This window comes from Colossoma macropomum, unplaced genomic scaffold (assembly GCF_904425465.1).
Source record: "Colossoma macropomum unplaced genomic scaffold, Colossoma_macropomum, whole genome shotgun sequence".
Classification (NCBI taxonomy): domain Eukaryota; kingdom Metazoa; phylum Chordata; class Actinopteri; order Characiformes; family Serrasalmidae; genus Colossoma; species Colossoma macropomum.
Window position 1 is genome coordinate 39,656,688 of NW_023494792.1, and position 23,118 is coordinate 39,679,805.

The 23,118-nt window shown below is 38.3% G+C and overlaps 1 protein-coding gene across 1 annotated transcript in view; it reads right to left on the minus strand.

Annotated features, from left to right (window-relative positions):
- The window catches only part of LOC118811195 (glutamate receptor ionotropic, kainate 2), a 100,200-nt gene extending 84,630 nt beyond the window's left edge, over positions 1 to 15,570 (minus strand). The window contains exon 1 of the mRNA XM_036575359.1: positions 15,510 to 15,570. Coding sequence (XP_036431252.1) covers positions 15,510 to 15,570 — 61 coding nt within the window. The remainder of the gene's footprint in view (positions 1 to 15,509) is intronic.
- Positions 15,571 to 23,118: the final 7,548 nt, after the last annotated feature.

A 23,118-nucleotide genomic window follows, 5' to 3' on the forward strand; every position in this document is an offset into this window, starting at 1 on the left:
AGACAATGCACATTGCAGTGCAATAAGTATGAAAGACTTATAGTAAACACAGAATGGTACCAACGGACATAGAACAGACATATGGTACTGAAGTATGTAGAATGAGGTTGTGTGAAAAAAAAGATGTAACATTCTATGACATATAAGCATTAGTTACAACTTACAACTTATTAGCCTAGCATAAATGAACATAGCAGAGGTAGCAGCCATAACAACAGTGGCGGAATACAGTACTTGGTAAACATAGTATTCTAGCAGCAGATATGAAAAAAAATGTGCAAGAAAGTGTGACAAAAAAGAATTATATTGTTAATTGTTATGTGCTTTATTGGTCCTACAAGGGAAATTTGTCATTTTGCTGCCTAACTATGCCCAATCTGGGAGCAGCACTGTTATTAAGTGCAGTATGTCAGTATAAAGTACAATAATTATATTTAAATACAGTGCCTTAAACATTAATTGGAATTGCAGAAAGCGGGGAACAAGATGTCGTCATTTACTTTCTGTGTGTGTATGAAGGTGTCATTCAAGTCTCTGGGAGGTAAGAAGTCTGTTGCACAGTCTGGCTGTGAGCACCACAGGTACCGCTGTAGCAGCAGTGAGAGAGACTTAAATGTTGCTGATGTTAAGTTTAAGAGGTGTAACAATGTTGCATGTGCTGTGTTATGTTTTGTTGTGCATATATATATATATATATATATATATATATATATATGTATACACTATTTAAAGGGCAACAGGTATTTTCAAAGTATGTCAAAAACTTCACATAAAATCACAAACAAAGACACAAGGTTTTGTTCAGACAGCAGCAATACATATACACACATATATGTTTTTTTCCATAATGCAACAACAGTCTTAGCATAATCCTCTTTCTTTTCTGCTAAAATTGTTCAGCGTTTCTGCCGTATTTAGCTCTTAGCTTAAAGGTCAAGCCTCTGTAGAGTTACAGCCTTTCATCCATCTGGAGATGAGTGTCCACAGCACCGTCAGAAAGAAAATCAGCTTATTGAGCAGGAGTAGATAACTATCAGAGATTAACAGGCTCCGTTTCTGCAGCAAGCCTCAGATGATTTACAGAAAGGACATAACTCTCTAAGAAGGGACTGTTGCATCTCCACAGCTTAGTCTGAAGGCTACACGCAGAGAGATGCTGTGAGGAACAGCATAGGAAGGAAGAGGCAAACACTCTGATACTGTAGCCCGTTGCTACTTATGTTGAACACTGGGTGAAAAGGCTACCATGTGTTTTTGATATACAAGTCAACCAACATATCAGATACCTGTTGAGACAATCTCCTCTACCAGAAAGGGTTTTGATTCCCCACAGATCCTTTCAGTCGATGGGTCGCTGTGTAAATCAATGAGTGCGGAAAACCTTTTCAGAGATCTTCCACATGATGTAAAAGTTCTATACCAATTAAGGCCCAATGAATATTACAGTTCCTTGCTTGATTACTGATAGGGTAAAATTACATTTATACAGTAGATAGAGCATGGGCATCATCTAATTAATTATGCATCCTGCATAATTTGTTTTAAAAAACAAAAAATATATATATCCTTGGGGTGATGTTAGAATTGAAGTGTTTAATTTATCATGAAGACACTATAGAGAAAGGAATTTACTGAACAGATTGTTGGAATCTCATTGTTTTACTGGTTAAGCAAGAATATACTATGCACTGTTATTAAAATGTTGAAGTGAAAATTTAGCATAAACTCAACCACTAGCCAGAAATCCTTCTATAATATCCTTTAGAATAGGGCTCAGCAAATATGAAAGTTTATGAAAGCAGGTTAGAATGTTAGAAGCTGGAATGTTTGGTTCTGTTTATAGAGTAAAAAGTCAGCCTCCAAACTATAATACCCAATGAGATCTCAGAAAACATGCACTGTGAAAATGTTCTGGTTATTACAGAGAAAATAAATATATTTTGATATGGTAGTTATTTATTAGTAGTAATATTTTCAGTGATGTATGACACAGATCAAAGCCTTAAGATCTAATTTGCTAACATTTGCAAAAATGCAGTTAGACACAGGTGGACATGAAAGGGACAAAACACACTGGAATAAACATATTTTGGTTGTACTTTAGCTTTATTCATGATTGGAGCTTAAGAAATGACATGTTATAGATGTAACTTATCCAGAATACTAACACAAAGGGATGTGGCCAAGTGCATCATTTCTGTTTTGCCTTAAAGGTTGCTTCTAGAACTGTATGGCCAAGCCAAGAAGCATTTAGGAACCTTTATGTTTAAGGTTATACTAGTCTACAAATTCAACCACAAACCTGTTGATTTCTTGAGGCAAATTTGAGAATGTTTTTCAATCATGGTAAATCTCTTTGATTTATCTTCTATTCAGTACAACAAAACTCCCTTTTACTGAATGAAACATCACTGTGAATTACTCTTGTAAAATTATGCAAATATTTCTTTCATCCTAATGTGTTATCTGTACAATCCTGTATTTTTGTTTGAGGTTTAGCCACTGTGCCACATTATTGTAATATTGATTAAAAGTGATATTTAATACACTTCTACAGGGCAGTGTGGGGCTTTCAAGCTAATTCCATTTTAGTATGCTGTTATCCGTACATCTCAGAATCATAAATCTCACAGAAACTATGGACCTTCAAGCAGAGGCCTTTGAGCATGACCTACTGAATTCATGAATCTCTCTCTCTCTCTCTCACCCCCTCCCTCAACCCTTCCCTCCAGCTGTTGTGAGTGATGCATGCTAATATCTAATACGTCTCTTTGTTACCTCAAAGCTATTGTTAGCAGTGAGAGGTTCCACTGTAGTTCCATGTTTCTGCATGCTAGTGGTAAAGAACCTACATCTGTGTACTGTTTTAATAAGAGCAGAAAACGAACTACACCTAAATTAAGTCTTTCATATTGCTGCAGGTAGAGCAGATTATGTTTTAAACTATTTAAGTCTAAACTATTCTTCCACAAGTTTAGCCCCCCATCCCCTCCCCCCCATGCCAGGGTTTCTTCTCATTATACAGAGAAAGTTCTATTTAAAAAAAGAAAACTTCAGGCTCTAAATGACATTGGTATTTATATATAAAATCAATCAATTAATTTAAAAATCTGCAGTGGGTGGAATTGTGGATGTGGTTAAAAATTGAGCTAACAGAGAACAAATACAGCTATGTCAGGGATTTACAGAAGACTGAGAAGTGATGGTGGTTCTTAAGGCAGAGGTGGTGAGGAGAGGTGTGAAAAAAAAACAAAAACAAGAAAGAGTTCTCAACACCAAAGATGTCAAACAATAGTTATTATCTGATTTTGGCAGTTACCAGATTAGAAGCCAATATGAGATTCCAAGACATATGGTATAACAAGGAATACCATAAAGACATCTTTATTTTAGCCCATAAAGTGGGTTATTCCTGTACCATTATTCTAATATAGTTAATTATCCTACATCTAAGCATGCACACAAACAAAAACAGATGGAAAAGGGCTACCCTGGAAGCAGTAAAAAAGCTAGAAGAAGGACAGCACCATGTGCAATTTGCAGTAATAACTCAATGATTGACAAGAGTCCATTGCTGTTCTTAAAATCTCCCGAGAAGGACTGTCACCTGTCTGATGATATAAGCAAACAAATTGCCATATCTCAACAACAAAATCTTGTATAGAAAATAAAAAAAACTGAGTAACTGTATTGTAACTGTAACTAAGCAACTGAATATAGATGCTTAGTGTTTGTATTCTGAAAATATATTCCCAATACTTGCATTACATCCCAATCATGTTTTTCTGTAATTTGCTATTAAATAATTGAATTTTGCATCAAAACAACTTCAGTGAATTTATTGAGGAGTTGTAACAGCTGTAAAGGTGCATACACCATTGATTTAGAAAGAAAGCTGGTTATTGACAAACTCAAACCCATTGTTTTCCTACCATCACATTAACATATAAACATACTGGATTAATTAAGATCTATTTTTTTCTTTTGCTGTTATTAGACTATGTCACATATATTAACAGGCTCAGTGACTGCAAACCCAAACCAGCTGAGAAATCATGTACGACTTCTGGCACAAGATGCTTGACTAGCATGAAAATGTGTTTGAACCACTCATTAGATCAATGGTCTTGGTTGTAAGGATACTACTCAGGCAGCTTGAATCACATAGATAAGCAGAACATAAAATGGATATCTTAATCTCTTTCAGCCTGAGAGTAAGATACTGCACCTGTATGAATACGGCCTTTGCAGTCCATGTAACACAAACTGAATATAGATACTTAATGTTTTTATGCTGAATACATATTTCCATTGATTTAATTCCAACCCTGTTTTCCAGTAATTTGCCAGTAGAGTAAGCTACTTATATGCATCCATGTACTGCTATGCAAAAATAAAATACTATAAAACTATGAAATCAACTATAGAACAGGTTAACGCTCAGCTCAAATCTTGATAAACGCTGTCATACGTTGAAATGTAAGTAGTTGTCTCCATACCTAGCAGTAATCACACAATTCTAGGTAAAGAAAAAAAAACAGTTGTTTTTTAAGCGATGAAGTGAGAGAGTGCAAAGTTGTGCACAGCACAGTCATGTGCAAAAGTTTGAACACCCCCTGGCAATTTGTAACAATTAAATCTTGTATGTGAAAATAACATAACCTATACAGAGAATAAACAAACACAGCATTTTTCTACAAATTGTTGCACACAGTTTCTATTTCTCACCTGCTAGCAGGTTTGGGAGGGTTACTTTAAAAATGTATTCCGTTACAGATTACTGATTACCTGTTGAAATGCATTTGTAACTCAATCCAAAGGATTACCTTATAAGGTATTATACAACAGTTAGTTCTGACCTTACAGTCTGATGAGAAGAGTTCCAACCATTCTGATATTTGTGTTAACAGCATGGCCTTTTCACACCAAAACTGTATCACAAGGCTAAAGTCAGCTTGTCATTTGTCAGCTTCTTGCCTGAATTTTCCCGTTGCACCTTAAATGGTGCCTTAGGCGCCAGAATGTAGTTAACTTCTGCACCATTTAAGGTGGAACGGGAAAATTCAAACAAAAAAACTGACTTTAGCTTCACTTTTTAGTGTTTTACAGTTTCTTGTTGCAGATCAAACATATCAGGAAACCAGCTTAGTGCTTATAAATGTAAATTTAAAATGACAAACTTAAATGTAAAATTAAAAGTCCATTCGTCTCCACATTATTGATGTTCCTCTGGCTGGTGTGGTCCCAAATGTTTCATCTTTAATTTCTGCTCTAATGGCAGGGTACCAAATGTAATTTTTATTATGTTTTCGACTTGACTCATTATATTGTCTTGCTATTATGAGTGGCTACCACAACTGATGAGGAACAATGGCTAGCGGCATAGCAACACCCACACCGTAAACAACGCTACTAAACATCTGGACATATGTAAATTTATTATATTTTATTGGCTGCTCTCAGCATGGGTCCAACGTGATCATGCCCCACAGCTGATTATTGAACACGTGCTGAAGAAGCACAGAGTGTTTTGTAACTTCTCACGTGGTTAGACAAATGCTGAGGGGTTGGCCCCATGCTCACCAAATGGACTGCTAGGAGAAATAGGTAGGCTGCTGGCATTTACACAACAGATACAGGAAGATATCTGGAATGTATCGGACAGCCCTACAACAATGCAAAAATGTTAGTTACGAAAAAAAAGCGACAAGTGGCAATCTTCAGAGTTAAAGGGTGAATTAGCAGTTATGCATTAACTCCAAAATTTAAGACCATTAAAAAACTGTGTTAGAACAATCAGCCGAGCTTTATTTTGCTGCAAAGGAGGATTTGTTTATTTTTACCTAAAAATCTAGTTCTGCTTTAGGGCAGCAACAGGGCAGTAAAAGAGTCGTCTTGCTGACCCTGGGCTAGCAAATTATTACCACTGCATAACAATAACTCATTTGTTGTGAACCTACTTTTTGGTGGGAGATATTGTCAGTATTGAAGTATATTCAGTTTAAATTTCAGGACTTCTTTGATTTATTTTGCTTCTTTATTTTATAAAAACCCACACCAAACAAAAAACTACACTATTTTATGAAACAGAATGATAGATTACAGGTGACTGAAATATTTCCACTTACATAAATGTATGTGGATATAGACCTAATCAGAATGTTTGTAAACATAATGGTTGGCTATACTTCTGGGTGAATAAGTTGTATCCAGTCAGCATGGAAGCAGCTCAATTTACAGCACAATTTACAATAAATTCAAACACAACAGGTTGTAATGTCAAATGTAAAGGATTTTACTTGTATTTTTCCCATTTTCATGTTGACCTGCTATAAATATTATTAAAAATCCTCTGTATTTGCTAAAACTTGCAGCTGAAGCTAACGACAATTTTAGATGTTGCGCAGGGTCTTGCTATCTTTTTTAGTGTTTGAGTTGATTGATCCCTGGCTTGGAACTGAGTGAAAACTCACTATTACACACTTAATTTTTTGGGAATGCAATAATGATTGTTGGCACACTCAGTTTTTTGTGCATTTTTCTGTAAACTTTATAATAAATCATGAAGCTAATCAGGTACACAGCGTCAGTGACCAATTAGATGTCTCACATCGCCTTTTTTCTCTCAGTGAATCAGCATCAGCGCAGTAAACTGCTGCACCAACCCAGAGAGTTAACCTGGTTGGACACACTAGGTACATGTGTAACTGCAATAAGTGTTATTTGATGTAAATCTGTGTACTTAAAATTAAAAGAACAAATAACTTATGTGGTTTGAGCCAACTAAAAAGGCCAAATGTAGTCTGGGCCTTATTTACAAAGAGAGGATAAAAAATCCAAGGAAGTTTTTCATAAGTATTGATCTATTAAGCTTCATAAAACATTCCAAAGATTATCAACATAGATGGCAAAAATGCATGACTAATGGTGAAATTTTTGATATAATTGTGTTTGCAAAAAGGTTTAACTGTTTGATATGCTTGCCATAATGAGGCCCAGGGGACCCATAGGGGGCCTTTTTGCCAATTGATAGTGGGTCACTAAGCAGGACAGGACATTAGGTGTGATGTGGATAGGAACATGTGGTCAAATATTGCACCCCAGGTAAACTAAGCAGTTGCAGTAGCTGTCACTTTTTTGCCAGATAATGTAGAGTACTGGCTTTTTTCTGTTTCCGCTACTTCATTTGTTCCTAAACAATACAGATATACCATCCTGTTTTTAATATTTCTCTGACGTAATGATTGTTTTTTTATTCACAATAAAAGAAATGTTTTAACCTTAAAACATTTAATATGGTAAGAAGCAATTTAAGAATTTTCCATTAACCCAAAAAAAATTAGGTTATAAAAACCAAAAAAATGTTATGTTATGGTATGGTATGTTGTGTATATTTTACATCAATTCAGATCTGTTATATCAATCACTCTATAACTTACCTTTTGCTATTCTTGGAAATCAGAAAGATAATAAACATAATTTAGCAGTAAAATGTGTTTTGCCATATTTTCCTATGTTCCACATGCTATCATGTATAGGCTCTGGTTTTGTCCTGTCCTGATAGCTAATCTGATTGGCCTGCTTCCTCTCGAAGGATCTTATATGAGCTCTGATGGGAGCTCTCTGTATAGTTGTCCCGGCATTTTGCCTGTACCGACTACAGTTTAAACATTACACTATTAGAAAAATGTGTGCATATCTTTATAGCCAGCATTTTTCACATGTAAGCAAAAACATTTCAGATGTAAATACAAAAACGAATGCAGTTTCTCGCTAGGGATTGATGAAATTAACGTTTTCAAGGCTTGGCCCACAGCCTATTTAGCAAATTCTTTACTCTTCCAGGTGAGGTCAAATTCACCAAGCACTATTACTTGATCAATAAGTGCACCAGAATGTAACCTAAGATGACATTTTGATCTGCTATTTTCACTTTGTTTTATTCTACACAACATCCTGTGTAAAAGGAAATGACCTGAAACTAGAACTGTAAATTCAGTTGGGTCAGTTCTTGTTTTACAATGTGGTGCAAGTTTGTGATTATATGACAAAAATTAACTATATAAACTCACACTTACTGTCTTCCAATATCTTGGTTAATAAGTTTCAGTATTAGTCCAAAATCTTGTAGCAGGGCAGCACTACCTGTGTTATCCACCCAGATGTAAGTTCTGTGCTGTTGTGATGTAACCCTGATTTGTCCTATAGAAAGCATATTCCATTTGCACTTGTGCTGAATGTGGTTGAGATCCATCTCATTACCTCCTAATGTGCTTTGAGCGATCACATTGTAATCCGATTACAACGCATCCTGAATGTTTTAAACCTGATTTTTCGTGTAGACAACTGAAATCCAAAATGAATGCTCTTTCATTGAACAGGCAGCAGCAGAGAAGAACCGTTGCTCAGCACTGCTGAAATGGCTGAGACAACAGGCAGGCAGTAGCCACATGATCTTTGTCCATGGTGCACACATAGACCCTCCATTTCCCCAAAGCTCAACAAAATTACACACAAAAAACACAAAAACACCTCAGACCAACAGCAGCAACTACTGAAATATTTAAGTCTCTTCTACTGCAATGGCACTCCCTGTGAGTCTGTGTGTGTAGTTGCGCAAGCCAGTAGCAGGATGCCACAGTATAAACAGCCTCAATTTTTGGTTATCATTTTACAATGCCCATCTACTATGGTTTAATCCTGGTTATGTTGAATTCTTTATATCCTTTAAATATTTTACTCTGGTACCTTTTTAACTTTCACCATGTGTCTGTCACCAGGTGATCATGAGCAGACAAATTAATTTGAGTCAAGGTTAGACTCTACCCACTTAGCCAGTTGTCACTCTATATATCATCTGTGTGTAAAAGAAAACCTAGCTACATATCATGTTTAGGCTAACATGCACATTCTGTAGTACGGCTGTCACTCTTGATTCTATTAATAGTTGAGTAATCTACTGATTGCTTTAACAAGTAATCGAGTAATTAATAAAACAATAAAAATTGATCTAACTATGCATGGCCTTACAGAAATCCCAAATTACTGCATTGGAGGAGGCCATTAAAACAACAAAAAATGCAGTGGATTTTCGTCCAGTCAACTATCATGGCAGCCCAACCGTTGGCTGATTTGCTCTTATAACATATACATAATACATCACCACCTCTTCACTCCAATAGATCAGGTCAGTGGCATAACTAGGATCTTACAGGCCCCAGTGCAAAAACAGTTAATATTTGCCCCCATACGAAAATGACTTTTAATTAATATAAAAATGCCCACATTAATAGCTTTACACAGCATTTTCTCAGAAGCCTAAGACATTTGCAATTACAATAAGAAATTATTTCAAACTTTTAAACGGTACATTTGTATCATGTGATATCAAGTAGCCTATCTAACTATGATACTCATTCATGAAGTAGAGTGAGGGAGGGAGTTGTTGAAGTCGTAATGGATGTGGCTGCACAGTGCTCTAGTTTAGTTCATCTTGAATGCAACTGACAGGTCAGGGAACCAGCTGGAAAATCATTTGGTTCGCCTGATGTTCTCCAGTCCGAGCCTGGAAGGGCCCAGTGCCCTTGCCTCCTCTTGCCACTGGAGTTATGCCACTGGATTAAGTAACGCAATACACGCTCCTCTACTGTCAACCTGTCTACAGATGCTCAGATTTGTTTCCTCTTTCACCTCCCTTAAGTACTGACTGTTTAAACCACCACACTATCATAAGAACACAGGTTAAATTTCTACAGAAGGACTGCGTATTTTAATGCACTGGCCAGGCATTTTCATTTGTATTTGCATACTTGCACTGAGTGTATTTCTGACCTAAGAGTGTGCCCAGAGATGCCACAACGAACTGTGGCTGGGTGTCCAAGAGAGCATGTACTAGCACTTACACTCACAGCTGAGGTGGTGGCAGCAGTTACTATGCACAATGGGGGCCTTAGTCTAAAAACTTGGAGAATTTTGATAGTTTGCTGATCTAGGGAGTTCAAGCAAGTAAGTGGGAATTGGTCATGACAAAAACGGCATATGAAAAGTTAAGGATGTTACTGTAATTGAATATACAGAAGTAAACTATTATTTAACCATTTTCTGGCAACTTTTCAGCCAGACCTACTGTATACCAGCTTATCACATTTACAGGCAAGGCAAAGCAAGTTCATTTATATAGCAGATTTCTTACACAAAGTTAATGAAATGTGCTTTACATAAAAAAGCATAAAGAACATCAGAAAGAAAAAAGACAAAGTGCTTCAGAGTGGAAAAACAATAAAAATAAAATAGGCAGTCATTTCCAGCATCCTAAGTGAGGAAGATCGCCACATATTAAGTTGTGCTTTATTAATCCCATAACGGTGAAATTCACCTCCGCATTTAACCCATCTATGCCGTGACACACCCACATACACACTAGTGAATGTGAACACACATGCCCAGGGCAATGGGCAGTGCCTAGGGAGCAGTTGGGGTTAGGTGCCTTGCTCAAGGGCATCTCAGTTACGTCCTGTCAGCCCTGGGGATCGAACAGGCACCCTTCCGGTCACAAGGCTGGTTCCCTAACCTTCAGCCCATGACTTTAAGTTTAAATATGTAATGTATCAGTCAGTTCATGGGATAACAGTGTTAGCATTTGACCCCTTAAAACCCCCGATGGGCCCAAAGTTTTATTACACATTTCTATAACCTAAAAATAGTTCAAACAGTTTGCATTGAAGTCCCTGTAGTTACTCAGTAATAAGCCTTACTATGTAATAAGCCTGGGATTTTAAGGAGTTAATCTCTAGGAGACATTTTTTCCAGCATTCTGAGTAAGGAAGATCCCGGAGTTACCGCCTTTCACTGGATGAACGGCAGACGTAACAAGGTTATACTTTGAAGTAATACACAAAACCTCCAAGATATTAATCAACCTTTGGGATAACAGTGTTTGCATTTAACCCCTAAGAAAGTCTTCTGATATTTTATACTTGTTAAACTTTAGCTACCTTTTACTGTTTTTTATAGGATGTTTTTTAACACTGTTGGTTATGCATGTGTGTTTGCAAAAAGAAAAGATAAAACACTTAAAGCACGCTGCTGAAGTTGCTTTTACAAATGCATGTTTATAGAGAATCAGTACAGTCAGTTGAAACCTAACTGGCCCACCGGGAAAACTCCTGGCTATCCTGATTTGCCACTAAGGCATTTTGGAACTCTTCACACTCAGCAACAGCTCATCTCAGGAACACCCCGCTGGGAAGCCTAAGAAAGCACACAGAGCAGCCAGAGCAAAGCCAGCAGTATTCAGATAATGAAAGAATACCTGCACCAACCTTACAAGCACCATGTAATTCTCCACAAGTTCCTTCTTGTTCTAATCAAAGCAAAGTTTACAAGTTCAAGAAATGTAAAACAAATGTGTTGGTTGAGCTTCACCACTACATGAGCCTGAAAGGGAATCATTTAAGGAAAGCCAATTCAGGAAAATGTACAGCACTGCTACTGTTATGCTAGATGTTTCAGATATTTACTAAGCTACATCATTAGCCATTAAGGATGTCATTAAAATTGTTTTACTGTAGGATTCTGATAATACAAACAAATATTAAAACAGGGCACTGTAATTCTTTCCATGTAATTCTCCTCATACTTTTCTAACGGTGTATGACAACTTCCTGAAATGTGACCACAATTCAGATCAACAAGGTGTGGCGCACCACTCCTCATGCATGTGCATGGCAGCTATATAATCTGAAGAATGAGAGTCTAAGCTAGCCAGACTTTATTCTATTACTTTAGAAACAGTTTAGGTGGCTTGGCAGAGATTCTGGGAGCAAGCCCATTTTAACAGGAGATAAGAAATACATCAGTAATTCTACCTAGCTTTCCTTTAAAATACTACAGTCCCATGTGATTTCCTTCCAGTAATCCAGTATGAATGTGTATTGTGCTTGGTTTTTACAAGTCTGACAGTAATAACTCTTCTGAAGTTAATTTGCTAAATACAGAGCTTCCTTATAGCAATCCTGTTCAGGTCCACCCATTCCTAATAATTTAACAAAACCTGCTAATAGCCACAGCCATGGAGTGTTGTTATTGTTATTGAGCGTAGTGCTTATGGAACACAAATGTAGATTTGGGATATGATGTTTCAGTCCCATCTATCCTGGGGTAAGACTGAGTCTAAAGGAGGGTGAAACCAAGTCAAGACCAAGACCCAAAAAGTTGAGTCCTCTTTGATGCCAAACATTAACCAGTAGTGTTGCAGTCAAGACCACTTGAGGTACAGAGTCTATACCTCACTATAATTCTAGAATATTAGGCAGAACCACGACCAAAGAAATTTGGAATATTTTTTAAAGTGCTACTTTATTAATAAATAGCTATTTTATGATGTGATTCATAGAATATTTAATTAGCTCCTCTCTTTGTTGATATTATATCTTTTTTCGCTTACGTTTCCCAATTGCCATTTTGGGATTTTTAAATGATGCAGAGCAGTCAGGTGGGAAGGTAAACTGTTTAGAAAGTAATTATTTACATTACATCTCTAAAATGAGGGAAAACCACATAAGGGTTAGCATGCTAACTACACAGAGAAACTTAATAAGGTGCTTAAGCTGGTCCAGACACCACAGTAGTTTGTGTGGCTTTGACATTTTGTTCTGGGACTTAATATTCCCACTATGAGTTTCATGGTCCTTCTGCTGTCATACTAGTTGTATTTCGAAGTCAAGGTTGCATTCAAAGTTGAGATTTTGTTAGCAATTCCAATCCAAATTCAGCATTCAAAGGCTTGCTCTTGCATTATAAAGAGAGATTATGGCTTACTGATGTAAGCAATGTGACACATTTAATTTATTATTAGTCATATTCAATTCCTCCTGCTAGTTAGTCTATACCCATCACACAGTGCTACCAAGCTAACAGGGTGAAAGCTAGCATGTGCATTCTCTGAGACGCATAAAGTGCCACCGCATCTTTTTGGACTACCGGACAGCTCAAAGAACTTTGCTAACTTCGAACACTGTTATGTCAGCTAACAGACACCCACGGTGGCTAGCATTACATTCAGTAATGGAGGGAGATGGAGGGCCATTCTAACCAACCAGAGAGAGGCCAAGCAATTTCTCTTGGACTCCTGGCCACAGATGGCTGTGGTATTGTTAGTGTTCAAACTTACAGTCTCTTGGCAATACAGCCAATGCTTGGATGGTTGTGCCACACAGTAGGCCACATTTCTAAATTTACAAAAACTTTTTAAACTTTCACAATCTTTCAAGTGGTTTAACATTGTGCATGAAGGATTGTGGATGATTGAAGTTTACATCAGCTAGGACAGGATTCGTAGGGTCCTTCTGTGATGTAACGGCCAGGAAATACAGCCTGTCACAGCTTCATCCTTAGCTTTAAGACACATCAAAACATTTAGCTCCTCATCAGGGCATTCTGGAAAGGCTGGGAGTTACACAGTCTTTGCAAACAGGGAAATAATCTGAAGAACAAACCACACAGGGAAGAATTTCTACAAGGAAAAGTCTCTTCTGTACAAGTGAATAAATGCAAGTGAAAGCAAAAACTTTCAGTTGTTTCTTTACAGTGACATAGTGATGCTTAGCTCTCCTCTCAGCTCGCTGACACAAGAACAAACATTTCTCTGTGTAGCAATGCTGTGCAGCATACAGTTTGAACGGGTGTATAGAGACACGAAACGAAAACAATCAAGCTTGGTCCCATTATTCAGATTAGCTGAAATGGCCACCAGATATTATCGAGTCAGTTTCCCAGGCAGTGATTAAGGCTAGCCATGGTCTATATCTTCCTTTTAATGGAGAATTTCTGTGTAGTATTATTTAATTTTTTATTGTACCGCTATTGTGAGGTGACCTTCGTTTCAGAACTGCACTAGTTTTCGCACAAGTTAGTGCTTACGTAATTTTTGTAAAATATCCTTTTTAATCTTCCCTGCACACACGTTTGAATCAGTGCCTTCAACACTTGCTAATTAGCTGATGAGTTGAGTAAGTTGTGATAAAGCAAGAAATATGTGAAACTGCAATGCATTTCAACTCCAGTTAACCTGGAGAGAAGCTCTATAGATAGTGTTCCCCAACTATAATCCTGTGGTCTGACTGCAAAGCACAGTTTGTTTTACCACCATGTGTCATACAATCAAATTATTGTCATGTATTGACATCTTTCTTGAGTTAAATCATTTGTTTTAGAGCAGAACAAAGCAAAACTGTAAAGTACAAGAGGCAACTAAGACTGTGGTTAAGATAACTTATACACAGGTGGACAAAACTGTTGGTACCCTTCCGTTAAAGAAAGAAAAACCCACAATGGTCACTGAAATAACTTGAAACTCATAAAAGTAATAATGAATAAAAATGTACATTGCTTTTGAAACGGGGGCGGCACGGTGGCGCAGTGGGTAGCGCTGTCACCTCACAGCAAGAAGGGCCTGGGTTCGATTCCTGGCCGGGTGACCAGGGTCATTTCTGTGTGGAGTTTGTATGTTCTCCCCGTGTCTGCGTGGGTTTCCTCCCACAGTCCAAAGACATGCAGTCAGGCTAAATTGCCCCTAGGTGTGAGTGTGTATGTCTGTCTGTCTGCCCTGCGATGGACTGGCGACCCATCCAGGGTGTATCCTGCCTTCCGCCCAATGACAGCTGGGATAGGCTCCAGCACCCCACCGCGACCCAGAAGGATAAGCGGTTTAGATGATGGATGGATGGACTAATGAAATGGCCTGGACAAAAATCATGGTACCCTTATCTTAATATTTTGTTGCACAACCTTTTGAGGCGATCAATGCAATCAAGTGATTTCTGTAACTCTCAATTAGACTTCTGCACCTGTCCACAGGTATTTTGGCCCATTCCTCATGAGCAAACTGCTCTAGCTGTCTCAAGTTTGAAGGGTGCCTTCTCCAGACTGCATGTTTCAGCTCCTTCCACAGATGTTCAATAGGATTTAGATCAGAGCTCACAGAAGGCCACTTCAGAACAGTCCAATGCTTTGCTCTTAGCCATTCTTAGATGTTTTAACTATGTGTTTTGGGTCATTATCCTGTTGGAGGACCCATGACCTGAGACTGAAACCAAGCTTTCTGACACTGGGCAGCACGTTTTGCTCCAGAATGCCTTGACAGTCTTGAGATTTCATTGTACCCTGGACAGATTCAAAACACCCTGTGCCAGATGCAGCAAAGCAGCCCCAAAACATAACTGAGCCTCCTCCATGTTTCACAGTAGGTACAATGTTCTTTTCTTTGTATGCTTCATTTTTGCGTCTGTGGACATAGAGCTGATGTGACTTGCCAAAAAGCTCCAGTTTTGTCTCATCTGTCCAAAGGACATTCTCCCAGAAGCTTTTTGGCTTCTCAATATGCATTTTGGCAAATTCCAGTCTCGCTTTTTTATGATTTGCTTTTAACAGTGGTTTCCTTCTCGGTCGTCTTCCATTAAGTTCACTTTGGTTAAAACGGCAATGGATGGTGCGATCTGACACTGATGTACCTTGACCTTGGAGTTCACCTCTAATCTCTTTGGAAGTTGTTCTGGGCTCTTTGGTTACCATTCGTATTATCCGTCTCTTCAATTTGTCATCAGTTTTCCTCTTGCGGCCACGTCCAGGGAGGTTGGCTACAGTCCCATAGACCTAAACTTCTGAATAATATTTGCAACTGTAGTAATAGGAACATCAAGCTGCTTGGAGAGTCTTATAGCCTTTACCTTTAACATGTTTGTCTATAATTTTCTTTCTAATCTCCTGAGACAACTCTCTCCTTAGCTTTCTGTGGTCCACGTTCAGTGCGGTACACACCATGATACCAAACAGCACAGTAACTACTTTTCACCCTTTAAATAGGCAGACTGACTGATTACAAGTTTGAAGACACCTGTGATGCTAATTACAGGACACAACTTAGTTTAACATGTCCCTATAGTCAAATTATTTTCAATCTTTTCATTTTTGTCCATGCCAGTTATTTTTAAATTATTCTATTGAAGCACAATTCAAAAGCAATGTCTGATTTTCATTAGTTGATTTTCAGTAAATTTTTATTCATTATTACTTTCATGAGTTTCAAGTTATTTTAGTGACCATTGTAGGTTTTTCTTTCTTTAACGGAAGGGTACCAACAATTTTGTCCACGTGTGTAATTCCCACTATAATCATGCCAAAAAGAGTTGTCTGGAGTGACGCCATAGACTCTTATCAAAAAGCATTCTGTGACTTGTAACTATACCACAACCCTTTTAAAGGTGGTTAAAAGAATCACATTAAGCAGCTTTATAGAGAGAAGCCATTTAATCATGCAAGGATTAAGGATTTCAATCATTTATTGAGTTATCCACGTTCTGTATATAAGCATTGTCTTTACTAAGGAGCTCATTAAGAAATTCTTTTCTAAGGGTATATAAGGACCCCTTTTGTTTCCCTGAAAGACCTTTCCATGGACTGTCCTTTAAAAAAAAAGCAATTAAGTAAATAAGATAATCCTTTGTTAGTCCCACAAGGGGGAAATTCGCAATGAGATGTGCGAGTGTGAAGACCCTTTCTAAAGTTTAAAGAACCACCACATATTGTAAAGGTTTAATACCAGTTAAAGGTTTTCAGTAGAATCGTACGTCTAAGCCAAGGAGCTATTTAGGAATGTTTATTTTGAAGAGCCTAGGCCCTCCCTATTGCGTCGCCTAAACTGAGCCGTTGTCCGTGGTGCTGAAACGGACGGCCTCTGCTTGCAGACAAAACAAACGTAGAACGAACGGAAGACGACATAAGGACGTTTTAGCTCTATAGCCAGTGGGGAATACCTCTCGTGAATCATCGCATCCCGCCTGATTTGTAGTACACGAGTTGTCTGGTCGTTTCCCGAGTGCACATGAAAAGAAACTGGTGTAGCATGGAAGCAAGGGCGATCGACTGTATGAATGCATCCCCCCACTTCCACAGTGGCAACATGCACACGCGCTCTGACTCCCAAACAGGGCATTCAGGTCCCTCATATGGCCAATTTTGTGTTGACAGCGGTCACTAACCATCTTACACTGACTGAACTGCCACGTTCTAATTACCAGGGCAGTGGATTAACTCATGCTAGTGGGTTGTAGGTTTGCATAACAGTATTTCTTTGGTTGGCGGCTGGAGCTTCTATTTAAAATCCACATCAAGACGGGAAACATTAGGCATACACTATGTTCTCAGTTTGTAGATCTCACTCAGAAACAGAGCTAATAAGCATACGGTTGGATCACTTGAGAGAGAGAGAAAGAATTGCAATCGTTCAAGGCTTGTTAGATCTGTGTCACAAGCCTCTGGGGTGAAGTAATTTATCTTAACGTTAGTTTTTGACAGATCTTCGATCATGTAGGGCCTCCTGCTGATCTCATGGGTTTTATATTCTAATACGAACCACAATAGCTTTCCTCGCGGCAATAAAACATCTTTTAAATACAATAAACTGTTAATGACCCCTTGAGGCAACCATATAATCCAATCTTGCCCCCAACCCCCGACACACACATATACATTCGCACACGGCCAAAGTAAGGAACCTACATTTTTCGCGATGTTGCTTAGTTAGATGCTGCCACCTATTTGTATGTGTATTTGAATGCGTTCTCTGAAAAGCCATGTCATGTTCTTTAGGTTCTTCAAGGTTCTTTTCAGCCTTTAGGTTCTTGATCGAAAACTTACTAAAGGACGTACACCGAAGACACCCAAACGCAAATGCTTCCATTGCAAAAGCAAGAAGAACTTGTATTTCCTACCGAATCTTAGAACGTGAGGCATCCCGAGAGAACAGCCTAGGAGAAGCGTGAAAGGCAGCAACAGCAGCCACGGCAAGATGCCCGGCATCGGTGCCGTTAACCAGGGAGGACTGCTGCTCATCTTGCTCGCTTCCCTGAAACGAGCGTGTGTGACGGCGATTTCTCCACTAGCGCTCGTCAGGGATGAAGAGAAAGCATCCACGGCATGGTCAACTTCTTTTCCACACCGAAAACATCAGCACTCGTCCTCTCCTCGCTTCTGTTCGTGTCTTCAGCGTTTTTACTGCGCCAAGGAGTCCTTCTCCCGCTCAGGGGCTGCACGAGCCCTCCATCGCTGACGGAGGAGATCCGGGAACGCGTGCTGCAAAACAGGAGGAGGGGGCGCGAGAGGACGAACCGTCGGTGACAGAAGATGCTGAGAGAACCGCGAGCTGAGTACAAACGTGGAGCCAGTTACTGCTGCACTGCTGCACCGCTACTGACGTCGAGCCAAGGTGAATGTGAGTGCGCGCACAAAGAGGAAAGGGCGATGAGACTTGAGAGAGAGAGAGAGAAAGAGAGAGAGAGAGAGAGAGAGAGAGAGAGAGAGAGAGATAGAGAGAGAGAGATTGATTGAGAGAAATAATTAAAGAGAGAGAAAATGGAGAGAGAAAGTGTGACAATGAGAAAAAGAGAGCGAGAATAAGAGTGTATAAGAGGACGGATGAGAGAGATGAGCGAAAAAGAATCAGAGAGCGAGAGACAAAGAGTGAAAGAGAGATAATGGGAAAGAGAGAAACTAAAAGATAGATAATATAAGAGAGAGAATTATTAATTAACTAATTATTAATCAATTATTTTCTTGCAGCCATTGAATTTTATTTGTTTATTTTTCGCTTTAATACGGCTCTCAGAGTCTTCATGTTGGACTGTGGTAAAGAGATTCCAATGGTAGAAATCAAAAATAGAAGATGACTGATCTGGTTTGTTTGATGCAGTGATTGTGTGCAGAACTTCAGTTATTCTTGAATTTGTTTCAGGTTCGTTCATCTGAATATGCTCAACTGGCAGCATGTGTCATTACATAGTGATGGTGTATTTTCACATTTTAGCTCCAGGGTCATTTCATACCAATTCATCTTCTGTCTGGTCAAGTCACTGATTGCCATGAAAGAATCAAAGCAAAAGTTGTGTACTAGTAAATAGTTTTCAGTAATGAAATGAAATGTTTGCAAAATGTCCATATATAGGGATAAAAAAGTGGATCTAGTGCAGGCAGACAAATAGCATGGATGATAGAGGTTATCTCTCTAATCTGGTGAGAACTGGTCTGAATCTGAGTCAGAGAACTGTTGCAAAGGGATGAATGAAGAGGATCAAAATCAACCACTGAAACACAAAACCCAAAGGAGCTTATTCAAAAATGAAGAGCTGCTGCTCAAACCTAGGTCAAACTGGCAAAGCTCAGACATAGGCCCAATCCCATTTCTTCTTTGTACCCCTACCCCTTGTTTTCGAGTGTCACCCTAAACCATTGGAACTGAGTTACAAGGGGTAGTGGTTGAAATCTTCCCCTACGAAATGGGACAACCTAACACTCAAATAAAAAAAAAAAGCACTGCTTCATTAACAAGCTACTAGCAGTACTCTGCAGGTGACCTGGCCCATCTTCAGTGATAGCAGAGAAGGGAAAAGTTCAGCAACCTCGCTGCTGGGTTTTAGCGTTACATTTAGTGCATCATATGCTTTCAAAGAGGGGGTATAAGGCAATTATTTATTATCGTCCACCTCTAATTCTTTGGTGATATGAAGCTGAAGTCAGCTATTCGCCAGCTTCTTGTTCAAATTTTCCCATTCCACCTTAAATGGTGCAGCAGTTACATTCTGGCGCTTCAGGCATAAATACTGCTGGACTATTTAAGGTGTTATGAAGGAAACAACCATAATACATTGAAGCGACATTAAACCAAGACAATACAATGGTTATCATAATGTTTTTTGCGGAGAAAATTATGTAATTATGTAAACTATGTAACTAATGTGTATGTTACATAAGTAACCTTGGAAAGGTTCTGAGAGTGAGGAACTGAAGTGTGGGCTTTATACAGGCCCTTAGAATTCAAGAGGTTAAACCTATGCCTCCTGTGCCATTCAGACTGGGATTGCAAGAACAGGAATTGGCATTCCGTCCACTGTCAAGTGAAGGAAAACCTCCAGCAAAACTGCTCAGAACAAACCTCCAGTAAGAATGCTGGTGGCAGTAAAATAGTCAGAGTAATTATGCTTAGAGATGTGACAAGGTTTTGCCAAGGAAATTGAATTGAGATACACTTTATCTCTTTATACTTGATACTCTAGAGCAGGGGTGTCCAATCTTATCCGCAAAGGGCCAGTGTGGATGCAGGTTTTCATTCCAAACGAGAAGAGCACACCTGATTTCACTCATTTAATTAGTCATTCTCAGTCCTTGAACACGTATGTGTGCTTCTGCTCTTTTGGGATGAAAACCTGCAGCCACACTGGCCCTTTGCGGATAAGATTGGGCATGCCTGATCTAGAGGCTGGAGCTGTTTTGTTTAATTCCTGAAGCTGAAAAAGTTTTGGATTAAACTTTGTGGAAGAGGAAACTTACAATTCAGTGTCAAAACTATTAACAGACAGACTTAAGATGATATCTAAAGATAAATAATAGATAACATTACAGAATTAAAAACATTGTGTGAATAGTAATGCCCTTGTATGTATGTCATAACTTCTATTGTTTCATTAAAGCTTGCTGGAAGATATGCGAAAGACAAGCCCTTCTTAGCCCAGACTACCTCCTCAGCATCTAATGTTGCTCTGGCTAACTCCAGTGTTAGCTTTAGCATTAGCTCATCTAAAGGGGTGGCTTTCTTACCCCTGATTTCCTTGATTTGATTAATCTAAACATCGCTGCCAGAATCTTTCTCTTTTCTGTTTTAAATTGCCCAGTGTTTACAGTGAATCCTCAAACAGATGTTTTCAGTGAACGTCCTGTCAAGTTTTGCATGAAAAATGTTTCAAATGTACTCCTCTGTGCGCTTCTAAAGTAATCTTTTGTGTTACTGAGCTTTTTAGTCTGTTTAACACCAGGTAGCCTGAGCTGAAAAATGATCGATAAAGCAACAGTAACTGAAGGAAGCAGGACACACACATTTGCAAATTTTGTTTGAATAATCATGAGAAGGCTACTCAGCTGTGCTTTGGACCTGCCTGAACATAAATGAACTAGCATCAAAATTTTAGTGAGTTCCATTTTCCCAAAAGTGACCATAGAGGGAAAGCTAGATTTGCTGAAAGGTTGTTTGCTGTCCAAGGTACACTCAAAAGTCTTCACTAACACCAAAGTTCAAAAACATCAGTATTTTTGCTGTCCCACCTTTTTATTGTCCCACTTTTACATAATAAAGAACGTGAGAAATAAGCAAAGACTAGACAATTCTCTCAACATGTCCTCAAAAGGAATATTAAAGGAATTAACCATGAATCTAACGTAAACTTTGTTCCATGCAGTCGGTTTTCATTACCATAACTTCCCTGTACTTAGAAAAGAAAACTCATTGAGTTCTTGTACATTTTTTTTTTTTACATATTTGCACTTTTCTGCCCATTGGCTTCTATTATAAGTGTGTTTTGATAGTCAACACATTTTCTGTTCTTTTCAGTCTCAGAATTATTGCCTGTTGTAATTGTAAGCTACAGATGTGGCAAAAGGAGATTAGGCTGAAAATGCTGGAATATTATGCTGGAGTTTTTAAACACCTCAGTGTCATTGCTGGACTGAGGATAATCCATCAACCAAAAATATCCAGCCACTAGCATCCTGTGACCCCTGATGGAGGACTAGAGGTTGACTAACACAAACTGTGCACCAAGAGATGAGCTATTGTCTCTGACTTTACGTTTACAAGGTGAATCAACAAGGTAGGGGTGTCTAATAGATGGACACAGTCTGATCCACTCATACCAGTGCAACACACACTAACACACCACCACAACATCAGTGTCATTGCAGTGCTGACAATGATCTACCACTCAAATAATACTTATTTTTGTGGTCCTGTAGGGGTCCTGACCATTGAAGAACAGGGTAAAAGAGGATCTTACAAATTATCACTTTAATGTTCTGCTCAACCATTTGGTACAGCACATTTTGAGTCACTATATATGCCACAAAGTGCCATCTCAACCACTTGGTAGACATGAATATTTTAAAAACTGTGGGGTCAAAAAAACGAAAAAAAAAAAACACAAACTGTTTTTATTACTGCCTCAAACAAATATAAAATACAAATACTACAACTTTTTTCTTAGAGAAACAGTTAACTGCAGTGTGTAATTGTAGAACTATATAGTGCACCTGTATGATAAGGGGACTTGAAAAAATGGCCAATGAATGTAAATACAAGGTAGGTGTACTTAAAGAAGTGTCTGGTCAGTGTTCAGCTTCTTTGTCTTTTGACTGTAGAAAGAAAATAATTTGGATTGTTTTATCATACCGGTATTGTATTTATGAACACTTATTCAATACTAAAACCTCTAGATGCTGTATTCCAGGGTGCATTAGGTTTAATATATGTTTTAGGGAGTGACAAATTTCTCATTTATCACTGTTATATGAAACTGAGCTGGCCATTACCAGCACTGTGGAGAAGGCTACAATGCAGCTTACATCACTGAGCCTTATTAAACATGATTATCGCTAATAACAGCTCCCTCATATCACGGGAAGACTGTCCAATTAACAGCATGATTCAAAAAACGTACCAACATCAAAGTGGGGTCTGCTTCAGCAATTATTGATAGGCCTTAATAAATCTCAACATCTTCATGCTCCACAGTGAAATTCAGGCTTCTATCCTTTTACCTTGGTCATTGTCACATGTACATTTTAAGTGCAAATGTATTAATTGGTACCCCCTTTTTACTACCGCAAAAGGCAGAATATTTAAATGGAATTTAAAGAAATGTAGCCTTACGGCTGATGTCTTGTTTCAAGATCCAGAACACAGTATTATTAATAAAATAAATGACAAAAATAATGAGAGATACAAAAATAGTACTTTTTATGTATTTTTAAAAGCTTGCTTTAATTAATCTGTCATCTTTTGTACATTTGGTTTGTCTTTGAGGGGAAAATGGATTTATACTGTAATTATAACAGCAGCCACCTCACTGGTCTGTATTTATGAGAAAATAATAACTGTAATAGGATTTCATCCACCAAGGAAGTATTTTAAGTTAAATTGTTAGTTATTCACAGCTAATATGAACATTCAGCTAATGCAAAGATTCAATGCATAATCAGCAATTTTTTGGTCATATCAAAATGCCAGGTGTATTTATCTCA